This window comes from Euleptes europaea, chromosome 3 (assembly GCF_029931775.1).
Source record: "Euleptes europaea isolate rEulEur1 chromosome 3, rEulEur1.hap1, whole genome shotgun sequence".
NCBI lineage: Eukaryota > Metazoa > Chordata > Lepidosauria > Squamata > Sphaerodactylidae > Euleptes > Euleptes europaea.
This window is the reverse complement of record NC_079314.1, coordinates 101,297,450-101,309,825: the sequence shown is the minus strand read 5'-3', so window position 1 is coordinate 101,309,825 and position 12,376 is coordinate 101,297,450. Positions and strand designations below refer to the sequence as shown.

Here is a 12,376-nt window from a genome sequence, read left to right as displayed (position 1 = left end):
ATCTCCAGCTAGTACCTGGAGGTTAGCAACCCTAGTGATATCGAATAGACCACTAGAGGAGCAAAATACATGCGGAACTTTTTTAAAACACCAATGAAACAGGAACTTGAAGATGAAAAAAAAGAGAATGTGGGAAAGCCCTTTTGTATCCCGAAGGGAACGGCTGAACCTGTCTGTACAACTATGTTTTTGAAATGATGTATCCTGAATTGGAACCTTATTACTTATATTCTACATAGTATGGAATATTTTTTATAAAAGGGCAAGAGTCCAGTAGCACCTTAAAGACTAACAAAAATATTTTCTGGTAGGGTATGAGCTTTCATGAGCCACAGCTCACTTCTTCAGATACAGCTAGAAGTGAGCTGTGGCTCACGAAAGCTCATACCCTACCAGAAAATATTTTTGTTAGTCTTTAAGGTGCTACTGGACTCTTGCCCTTTTCTACTACTGCAGACAGACTAACACGGCTACCCACTGTGGAATATTTTTGTAATTGATATGACTTCAGCTAAACGGGGCTGAAGAAGAATAGAAACAATCATCTCCCTTGTTACTTTGTTATGAAGATTTCCCTTGCAACTTGGTTATGAAGATTTCCTCCCAATCACACGTCCTTGAACTTGTGATACTAGTACCCCTGGTGGACTATTCATGGAGTATTGTATATAGTTTCTTGTCTTTGTTATTGTTTGTCATTTAATGCACCCAATACACCTTGTTATACACCAGCTGTGTTTAATTGGTTATACTAGCCTCTCCTGTACTCAGTACCTGGAGGTTGGCAACCCTAGTGATATCGAATGGACCACTAGAGGGAGCAAAATACATGCGGAACTTTTTAAAAACACCAATGAAACAGGAACTTGAAGGTGGAAAAAAAGAAAATGTGGGAAAGCCCTTGGACTGTCACAAAGACGCGACTTGCTGAACTTTTGATTTATGCAAGCAAATATGACTCAAATTCATTTCATCTCTATTACAAACCAAAAAACCTGATTCCCCCACCTCTGGTACAGCCATCCATCATTCCTTAGGCAAGATCAGAAACTGAAATTTTGCAAACCTATTGCACTTGCAAGTAGCTGTGCAGTGGCAGTACCAAAGACATCAGTCACAAAAGGAAATAGTCACAAGTGGAAGGGGGAAAGAAGGGGAGAAGTGCTAATTCCAAGCATCCAGGATAGATATGGCTACCCATACGTTTTCCCAAATAGATAAGGATATTAGGAAAATGCAACACTCACCGAGAATTTAACTTGACAACTCTCCTCCCCCAAGTAACACAGATCCCCAGAAACGTTGGTCTCCAGCCAGAGGTGCTCGCCATTCACTGCATTTTCCTGAGAAAGAGCAACAGTGGCCATTTCAATAAATTGGCTGATGGGGATCAGACTTCTCGTCATTTTTCTTCCTAAATTCAACCAAGCTTTAAGCCTGTATAGCAGCTAAGCCCAAGCTCACCAGAGCTGCAAGGCTAAACTGGGTCAGCCACAGTTAGTTCTTGGATGGGAGACCACTAAGGAATTCCAGGGTTGCAGAAAAAGAAGGCAATGGCAAATGCCCCGTGTTCATCTCTGGCCTGAAAACCCCACAAAAGATCATCATGAGTCGGCTGCAACTTGATGGCATGCAGTTATTATTCTGTAACAGGCATTTGCACGTGTTCATCCTTCTTGTCTCTTTCTCCTTTACTTTATTTGTTTTTTTCTGAAGTTGATTTTGGATTGTCATTTCTTTTGAGGGCAGGGATCTATCATTTTTACCAATATACTTCTGTAAGATACCCAGGTACACTGATGCTGCTGTGTGTGTAAAGTGCCATCAGGTGGCAGCCAACTGATGTAGGCTTTTCAACGCAAGAGGCGTTCAGAAGGGGTTTGCCATTTCCAGCCTCTGTGTAGCAACCCTGGACTTCCTTGGTCTCCCATCCAAGTACTAACTAACTGACCCTGCTTAGCTTCTGAGATCTGATGAGATCGGGCTTACCTGTCCCATCTAGGCACACATGTATAAATTAATCAGTCAGCTAGAAAACCTGGAAGAAAACATAAAGCATAGGTTTAGTGCCTCTTCATGCGTTCCACTGGCTCCATCAAGGCTCCACTGACAGAAACAAAGGTCCCAGTTCTCTCTACTAATGAGTCTTTAAACATTTATATGTGGGTTAAAAATGGCAGAAAGACAGGTCTCTATCAATTTGTAAAGCTCATACAGAAGCTTGGGACCCAAAATGGGGAGTATCTCATGGTTGTTTTCTTTTCTATCGCATTTTAATCCCACTCTTTGGTAACTAATTATATGAAAATAACACTGGGGAACATGTTTATGCAAACCATCCCATCTTAGCGGACCCAAAAAATGGAACAAAAAACATGACATACCATAACTTTATAAAATTATGAATGCGAAGTCTAATTGCTTAGGTCAGCTTTGTTTGCCAAGTGCCTCATATGGTGTTCATGCAACATACATTATGGGAGCTGCTTATGAACAAAAGTAGTTAAAACTTCAGTTTTTGCATCTTGTGGCAGGTGGCACATCCAGCCACCCTTTCTGTGTGCATCTTTGTAAAGGGGCTTCTTTATTCGTTGAGGGGAAAGGTGTGCCAGCATTGCATCACCCAAGCCCTTTCCAGGAACACCTGGGATTTCTTGGAATACTCGTGGACATCCCAACGTAACGCGGAACCAAAACCAGTTCCAGAAGACTTTCTCTACCACTTAAGGGAGAATCAAACCGGCTTACAATCACCTTCCCTTCCCCTCCCTGTGAGGTAGGTGGGGCTGAGAGAGTGTGACTAGCCCAAGGTTACCCAGCTGGCTTCGTGTGTAGGAGTGGGGAAACAAATCCAGTTCACCAGATTAGCCTCAGCTGCTCATGTTGAGGAGTGGGGAATCAAACCCGGTTCTCCAGATCAGAGTCCACTGCTCCAAACCACCGCTCTTAACCACTACACCACACTGGCTCTCTTCCATCCCACTGTAAGGTTGGCTTAACCAGAAAAAGAAAAGAAGTGATGCACTAAGCAAAAGGATAAGAAGCAGAAATCCAGAACTGTAACATGATGGAAACTGCGTTGACCATTCCTGACACTTTGGCTCCTGTGCTGAAAAAGCCACAAAACAAGATAGCTCCTTTCCAGCCAGATGGTGTCTGACAGCAGGATGCTTACCGATCGCCTACACAGTCAACATTTTTATCATTCAAAATATCCCAGACAGTTCATTCGAAATATCCCTGACAGTTTAAACGTGCTGAAGCATAAAACAGTGTTCCTCTAGTCATGGAAGTTGTTCAAGAAAGAAATGAATCAGACGCAAGTAGAAGATCACAGCTCTATTGCTGTTGAGGGAACTTAACATTGAACAAAGCAAGATTATGTCATTTCTTCCTTTGAAAGGTTATTTACACAAAAACAATCTGAAGACCATAACCAACATATTCCAACATATCTAAGATAGGAAATGGTTAAAATAAGGGGTGTATGGTAAGAAATTTAAAACCTTCTTACTTCTACACTTTTTGAGAAGCCAGGTTTTCGGTTGCCCTTATGAATTACACAGCCTTTCTCATGAGGAAAAACTAAAAGCATGCACGGCCAGTAGCCCATGATGTTAATACTTCTGAGTCCATTACAGCATCCTCAGCTACTCTGAATGGCCTCAAAAGTGCTCTTTTTAATCAGCCTATTGTACCTCACTCCCCTATTTCCTGTCACAGGATCACCACGACCCAGGAAGCAGACGCGAAATGGGATAAAATACCGGAACCCCATTGTTGGTGGCCTCTATGGACATTTCTATTGTGTTGTGTTATGTACCACAAATATTGAAAAGCCACTTTATTGTGAAAAAATTGTAAATTGTGATACTTGTTAACAACTGTACAGCGGCAAGGTGCTCCCTTGCTAGCTGGCTACACATTGTATTTTAAAAGTGTCAAGGACCTGGATAAAGGTTGCACTATTCTGAAATAAGCTTAACAGCTTTTTTAATGCCTTAAGTGCTCAATTGTTTGATTTCACAACCTCCAGGTGGTGGCTGGGGATCTCCCACTATTACCACTGATTTCCAGGGGACAGAGATCAGTTCACCTGGAGAAAATGGTCACTTTGGAAGGTGGACTCTATGGCATTACACCCTATTGAAGTCCCTCCTCTCCCCAAAGCCCACCCTCCTTAGGCTCCACCCCCAAAATCTCCAGGTATTTCCCAACCCAGAGCTGGCAACCCTACACATTAGGGATATCGCAGTACTGAATACCCAGGGTTATAGAGAAATACCTACACTCCATTCCAGTGCCATTCTTGGCTCCTTCGTTGGCCCATTAGAGATGGCAATGTTGAGGTTTTGAACAGGAGCCAAATGTTGAAGACCAGACCTGGAGATTGCTTTCCTGAAAGAGAAGAAAAATATAAAATGGCTGAAAATCTTTATCCTTCTATTAATTAATCCAAATATTAACAAAGACTGAGGAGAGTAGATAACCTGAGGGGAGGCAGTTATGCCTCTTAAATCACATTCATTGGATCTGCAATGCACTTCGTTCAGATTTCAATACCGTGCACGTTCACCTAAGAGTAAACCTTACTGCAGTTAATGGAAATTATTTCTAAGCAAACATGCACCTGGATCAAGCTGTGTAGGGCAGGGTTGTCGAACTCATTTGTGAGGAGGGCCGAATATAACATAAATGTCTAGGTTGGGCCGACAATGCATAACAAATAAATAAATAATTACCATAAAATGTAATGTCAGGTACTGGAGATACAAACTTTATAGAAGACACAGGCAAAATCAATTAATGATGTTGGGTGTTGTTGTTTTTTACTTAAAACACAAGCAAGTTTACAACAACTTTTTTACAGCATTTTCTTTTATTTAACAGTCTTATTGTTATTGTTTTAAGTATGTTTGTATTTTAAGTAAAAAATTAAGTAAAAAATAATATCATTAATTGGCTTTGCCTGTTCTCTGGAGAACAGCCCTCCGGGGGCTGGATCCAAACCACTGGCCGCATGTTTGATACCCCTGGTGTAGGGTATTCAGTATATTACATAGCCATGATTCTGTAAGGGAGGCTATCGGAAATTATGATCTCTACATCTTGTCCTATGGATTATCATTGGCTAATTTAGCATGTTATCCTAGGACATATCTACACAACAAAATGGTTTCACAGTGGTTCCTTTTCTCTAGGGAACTCTAGGAATGGTGGCTCTGAGTGGTAGAAACAGGCATCTTTAACAAAAGGATTCTCAGCACCTTCCCCAAACTACAAGGATTCTTAGGTGAGAGCCATATTTAAACTGGTGTAAAACTGATCACCTTTTGTCGTGAAAATATGTTCTCATTGTTTTCTTCCATCAGGAAGGATCTGTCTCCATTTATTTATATTTATACCATGCTTTTCTCCTCCAGTGGGGACTCAAAGTAGTATACCACAGCGTTCTTCCCTCCTCTGTTTTCTCTCCACAATCTCCACAGTCTGGAGTAGGTTAGGCTGAGGAAAATGTGACTGGCTAAGGTCACACAGCAAGCTTCCATAGCAGAGTGGGAATTTGAATGTGGGTATCTCAGATCCTAGTCCGCTACCCACTACACCATGCCGCCACCCCCTTCCCACAACACACACACACACACCTGCTCGTTCTACAGGGCTGAACAGAAAACGTGTCACTATGCTTCCTGACTGGAGTTCGCATGTTCCTCTCTCCACCTTTACTGCTGATCCTTAGTCTTGCCCTGGCGTAACTCATGAGATGTAGACATTTCAATAGGTGAGGCTCTATACTTTTAACAGCTACTTTTATTGGCCCTGTTTCTATGTCTTTAAAATTTGCATGCCACCCAGATATTTATGAGTGAACCCTTTCTTGCTATGATTCTCTGTTATGGGGATCTGCGGTGGAAAAAAACTTTGCCAACTAAATTTCTTTTCCTGGCTACTGTTAGAAACACCAGAGCAAGGGCAGTTAGTTGGCAACCGTAACTACAGCACATAACTACCGGCAAAGCTTTTCACTTATTGATTTCTGCTTTGTGCGGCTGATAAAGTCACACAGCTTCTCCATCTATAAAAGAAAAGAAAACCTGGTTGGGTGTAACCCAAGAGCCTTAGTTGGTTGGCTCAAAAGACTGTAGAGAGAAACGAACAGACACCCATTTGGATCTGTGGCCCAAGAGCAACTGGCACCTATTTTTCCCTGGCAAGAGGGCAGTTCAAAAGTTGTTGTTTTTTCTAGTCGGTGTGAAAAGCCAACGTTGTGTCACAGTATTTGGACTGTACTGAAAAGGTGAAAAGCAATGTTTGTGTACAACAGCTTCCAGAAGGCCTCTAAGCCAAAGGCCATGTAATGTGGCCTCATACTTGAAAGCCCATGTTTGTGCAGTCCTAGGAGGGTTATCAAGGACCAAATATGCCTTCGTAAGTGCCTGAGCCAGCATGGTGTAGTGGTTAAGAGGGGTGGTTTGGAGCAGTGGACTCTGATCTGGAGACCCGGGTTTGATTCTCCACTCCTCCACATGAGCGGCGGAGGCTAATCTGGTGAACTGGATTTGTTTCCCCACTCCTACACACGAAGCCAGCTGGGTGACCTTGGGCTAGTCACAGCTCTCTCAGCCCCACCTACCTCACAGGGTGTCTGTTGTGGGGAGGGGAAGGGAAGGTGATTGTAAGCCAGTTTGAGTCTCCCTTAAGTGGAAGAGGAAGTCTGCATATAAAAACCAACTCTTCTTTTTCTTATTTCTTTAGTTTTCACTAATAATGCATTTTTGGCTGTATTTTGTAAAAAAAAAAAAAAAAAGTCAGCTGAAGAGTGCAAGCTAATGAGTTGGAGTCTACGGGTTCCATTCCCATTCACCAGTTGTGCAGCAAAGTTGTTCAACTGACATTTTAATTGAAATTATAAAACGACAAAGATGTAAGAAGCATCTTATAAGGACCCTTCCTTAAGGATGGATGTCCCTTGCCTGTAATGCCTCCAAGGGAGGGGCCACAAAGGACCTGTGTAGTGGACAGAGTGTTGTTGAACTTGGTCAGAAGAAACTTGGGTCCATATCTCTGCTCTGCCAGGAATTCAGGGCCAAAGTTGACAAGACAGGGACATCCTTGTCTATTTCTTCATCTGTCCTCCTGCTCATGTGAAGGCAAGCAGGAGCTGGGAGGTACAACACCTACAGAAAATGGAGCACCCAGATGAGAGGAGCTAAACCCTGCCTTCACCTAGCTATTCTTTACTGCTTTAAGCATTTTTTTTCCAGCCAAGCTCACTTTGATATCACAGCTTGACTTGGAGGAAAAACACTTCAAGGACCATGCTAAGGACAGAATCATAGAGTTGGAAGGGACCTCCGGGCTCATCTAGTCCAGCCCCCTGCACAATGCAGGAAATTCACAACTGCCCCCCACACCCCCAGCAACCCCTATTCCATACCCAAAAGATGGCCAAAAAAAAAAAAAAACATCCTCCAGGATCCCTGGCCAATCTGACCTGGAGGAAAATTGCTTCTTGACCCCAAAGTTTAGGAAGGTGAGGTAAACTTGGGGGGGGCGAGGTATAAAGGAAATCTCCATCCCATTTTCCCACATGAATGGCAATTGAATGTGCCTGTCCTGTCTAGTTTGGCTCTCAAAGAGGATCCTTGGGCATGTCGCTGTCTCTCACCTTTACACACTTCACAGCTGCAGTGAGGGTAAGTAGGTGACCAATATCACTCTAAGCTCCTTGGAGCTAGAAGGCTGGGAGAGAAATGTGACAAATATCTGTGGCAGTGCATTTACTCTGTTTGCATAAAGCAGGGGTATCAAACATAAGGCCCAAGGGCCGGATCCGGCCCATTGAGAGCTCTTATCCAGCCCGCGAGCTGGCTGAGGAAGCCACCCACTCCAGTCCCAATCTGGGCTGGCGAGGCATGGCCTGGCCCGACCAAGTGACATTTATGTCATATCCGGCCCTCGTAACAAATGAGTTCGACACCCCTGGCATAGAGTATCCTGTTCAATTCATGGCATCTCTAGCAAAAAGATCCAAAGTAGCAGAACCTGGAGAAGTCTCTTACAGAGTAAACTCAGCAGTGGACAAATGGACCAAGGATCCCACACCATAAAAGACAGATCCCGCCCTAGCTTTTCTTGAAAGCTCCCATGAAAAGCACAACCTCCTTGTGTTTCTTGCTAATTGTGAAAGGTATCTGTTATGCTAATGACTGAAATTTGGTAGTTTTGGTCATAAACTAGTAATTCTTTGCATTTTAGAAGACCCTGAGGCACAGGTAAGAACATTCTAACATTTACCAGTAAACCACATTCACACAAGAAACACTCAAATATCATTTTCTGATCCTTCTTCTTCTTCTTTTTTAACCAGTCATTTACCATACCAGGGCTATGACACAAACATGTTTGACATTTCCCTCTATATCTCCTAAAACGTTAATATCAGAAATGTTTGTGCCACATAACATTTAGAGCCTTAGCATGGTAAATGTCCTTTACTGGCAGATGATGGAAATGAGAATGACATTTGGAAATTTCAGCTGGCAGTGTAGTTTATTGGCAAATGTCAGAACTTTCTGACATTTCCCTTTGGGCCTCTTAAAAATCTTAAGAATCACCAGTATATGTCAACAGTCACCAAGTTTTGACTCCTATAACAACACACACACGCATATATAAAGCAGACCTTTAACTTTTATGTTCAGCAATAGGTTTTGACTCCGCTGGCATCCTATCTCATCCTGAACATGAGCTTGTTGCAGAAATGCTTCTGCTGGAGCAAGAGGAATCGATGTGACTTCCTGCAAATGCCATAAATACTGTTGGATAAAGCATCACCCAGAGGCACTTCCAACATAGCTAGAAGGAGTGCCAAACAATCCCCATGCCAGTAACTTCAGCCTCAGCTTCTAATAGCTCATGTGGAAGCTCAGCATGCTCTTATTGTAATCCCATGGCTGCTGCTTGGCCCTACATCCATTTAGATATCCTGTTCCATGTAGGTATGAGAAACATCCAAAGTGGAAGCTGTCTTATAGCCATTGTCCTATCTAAGTCTGTACTGTTTGTGCTAAGTGGTGGCTGCTCTCTAGGGTCTCAGAAGCCTTTCCCATCACCAGCTGATGGAGATCTTCTAACTAGAAATGGCAAGAACTAAATCTGGAACCTTCTGCCTGCAGTATATGTAGGGTTAACAATAAGCAATATAATCCCAAACATTCAAACACACAATGATTTCATCGTGAATGTATAATAGAAGGCATGTCAACATGAACTAACGTCCAAGAGCTAGTACTGGAAAATACAAAGTGAGATCAAATAGTCCAAATTCTGCTTGGAGCAGGGAAATGGGTATATCACAGTCCCAACAAAACAATAATATAATGAATATTGTTGCATGATATGTAGACTGATGAAGTCATTCGTCCAAACAGCAGATATCCGGTTCTCCATCTCTTCTATCAACATTACTGTTTATTCATTATATAGAGTCCAGTTGCCAAAGCGGCCATTTTCTCCAGGTGAACTGATCTCTGTCGGCTGGAGATCAGTTGTAATGACAGGAGATTTCCAGGTAGTACCTGGAGGTTGGCAACTCTAAGTATTTGTGCTTTACTTTTGAACTATCACCCCTCCCCAAACCATGTGTCTGTGCAAGAGAGACAGGGAAAGAGAGAAAAAATGTTGTATATCAGTATCAATCTCTACTTGTAAATGCAGCTGGGGTACTTCTAAGCTGTTTCCACAGTTGAATTAATAATTATGGCTTGATAGAACTATCCTAATCACTTGTTTAAATGTTTCCGTAGGCCTAACTATATTAAACAAATATTTCATTGTCTGGTAACAATGCTGCCGTGCTGTTAATAGTGAATATTGTTGAATATTCATTTTGGCTGCAAGCAACTGAAAATCAATTTAAAAATTAAGAAACCTTCTCAGACTGCACTCCCCAAAGGAGGGCAGTCAGAGACAATTCAGATCTGAAGTTGTTGCAATATGCAGAAATACCTGTCCATGTGAAGGGTGTACAGCATGAAGCAAAACATGAAGGCAAAGCAAAACAAACAAACAAAACATGCAGCAGCTTCTGTGAGCAAGGATATCCTACTTGCATAGGGGTGAGTTCTATGAATCAGCTCCTAGGGAGGTTTTAGGGATGCCAGCCTCCAGGTGGGATATGGAGATCCCCTGGAATTACAGCTCATCTCCAGATTACAGAGATCAGTTCCCCTGGAGAAAATGGATGCTTTGGAGGTGGACTCTGTGGCATTGTACCCCACTGAGGTCCCTGTCCTCCCCAGGCTCCATCCCCAAATCTCCAGGAGTTGCCCAACATGGATCTGGCAATCCTGCCCCGCATCACCCACCGGTGGCCAGGGGGGACTTAGCAACCTTTGGAGGTTGAAAGGAATATCTGAAGCTGATCCCTTGGGGTAGATATGCACTCCTCTAGCCCCTAATTGTTTACAACATCTAATGCCAATCATATGAATAAAACAAGTGGTACTTGTTTCAGCAAGAGGAGCAAACTGCTTGCCAACTGCAACCCAACATATGAACCGGTGTCTGTTTTCAAGGTGTTCTGTTGTAACCAATTATGCACTACCTATTTGCAGCTCACATAAACCATATGCTCAAGTCAGACCAAGCCAAAGACCAGCAGATCCAATAATAAGAACCAACACATAAGTTTAGGAATAAGTTCCCCACTTTCCTGTGCCCTTGACTGTTAGGGTGAATTCACACATGCCTCAAATTTCCCATGAATGCTTTCCTCGAAAAGGGGAAATACAGGTGAATGAACATCAGATGTAACCATGGGTAATTTATTTTTCAAATTACAGTTTATTAATCAATAATGTGCCATCAGCTTGCAACTGACTCATGGGTGACCCCCTTCCATGGGGTATTCCAGGCATGAGAGTAGAAGTGATTTGCCATTGCCTTCCTCCACATAGGAACACCAGGCTGCTAGTTATTACATTTATGTCATTATTGTGTTGTTCAGGCTGCTACTTTATTACACTTACGTAAACGAGATGACATGTTGATGCATCCCAGTTGACTGGTAATATTGGAAGGAAGGAATCCCACACACTTGCCATGATTAGGATGGATTTAGTACCACCCGTACAAGCATCAGTGGTCAGAACTGGGAGGAAATGCAGGCAAATCCACACCTACACGTTCCATATAATTCCATTTTTGTAACATTACTGGAGCAATATGGAAGCCAGTTCAGAAGATGCAATTCACTACTCTGGCAATAGTACAATGCAGATGCTACTCAAATCTTCTGGGCAGGGAAACGTTCACTGCTGCATGATCCGTAGGGTGCATAGCACCACATAGAAGAAGAGTTGGTTTTTATATGCCTACTTTCTCTACCACTTAAGGGAGAATCAAACTGGCTTACAATCACCTTCTCTTCCCCTCCCCACAAAAAACACCCTGTGAGGTAGGTGGGGCTGAGAGAGCTCTAACAGAGCTGTAACTTGCCCAAGGTCACCCAGCTGGCTTCGTGTGCAGGAGTGGGGAAACAAATCCAGTTCACCAGATTAGCCTACGCCCCTCATGTGGAGGAGTGGGGAATCAAACCTGGTTCTCCAGATCAGAGTCCACCACTCCAAACCACTGCTCTTAACCACTACACCACGCTGGCTCTCACAAAGGCACACTGACTGTAACTGATTGGTGTAAGTGTTCAAGAAAATTAATTAGATTGGCTTTCAAAGATTCCAAAGCTAATTATATGTGTTCCTACTTACGAAATCTGTGATGCTGGCAGCAGTCACAAGGGACTGAATATCAGGAAGAAAATAATGAATAATAAATGGGTACAAACATGGTAAACTTTACAAGCAGTATCTTCCACAAAAATCATAATCAAGTTTTAAAAAAACTGAGCCGGCTGTGTTATTTGCTACAACTCATTCAAAACAATGAAATCCTGGAATAGATTTCATTGGCATCAAATTGTCCACCAAGGTCTAATAATAAGCTATCAGTGAACCATCATCCAACTTATAAAGTAAATATGTCTGATGAATGGCCACAGATGGTCCAATGTCAGACAGCAGATCCAATTTCAGGTCAGGATTAGAAGAAGGTAAACCTCTTGTAACAAAACCTTATGCTTGGCCCCAGCCACCTGAAAGGTGATCCAGTGATGGAGAACTTTCCAAGAGGGTGTTCGGCTACACATTTAAAAAGACGATATTTCCTAGATCTGCCAGGCAAAGATTTATGGTTTTGAATTTGATAAGTCAACAATGCTCAGCTACGGTGAGGACTCTTTATAAACCAGTTTCAGCGGCTAGACCTCTAGGTGATACGTGGGTTGCCAACAACAGAAAGATCTCTCAGTGCAAAA

At 42.7% G+C, this 12,376-nt stretch overlaps 1 protein-coding gene across 1 annotated transcript in view; it reads right to left on the bottom strand.

The window, feature by feature from the left end:
- The window catches only part of DGKI (diacylglycerol kinase iota), a 292,329-nt gene that overhangs the window by 159,030 nt on the left and 120,923 nt on the right, over positions 1-12,376 (bottom strand). Inside the window, exons 2-3 of the mRNA XM_056846063.1 lie at positions 4,290-4,398; positions 1,248-1,343 (exon numbers count right to left, since the gene is read on the bottom strand). Coding sequence (XP_056702041.1) covers positions 1,248-1,343; positions 4,290-4,398 — 205 coding nt within the window. The remainder of the gene's footprint in view (positions 1-1,247; positions 1,344-4,289; positions 4,399-12,376) is intronic.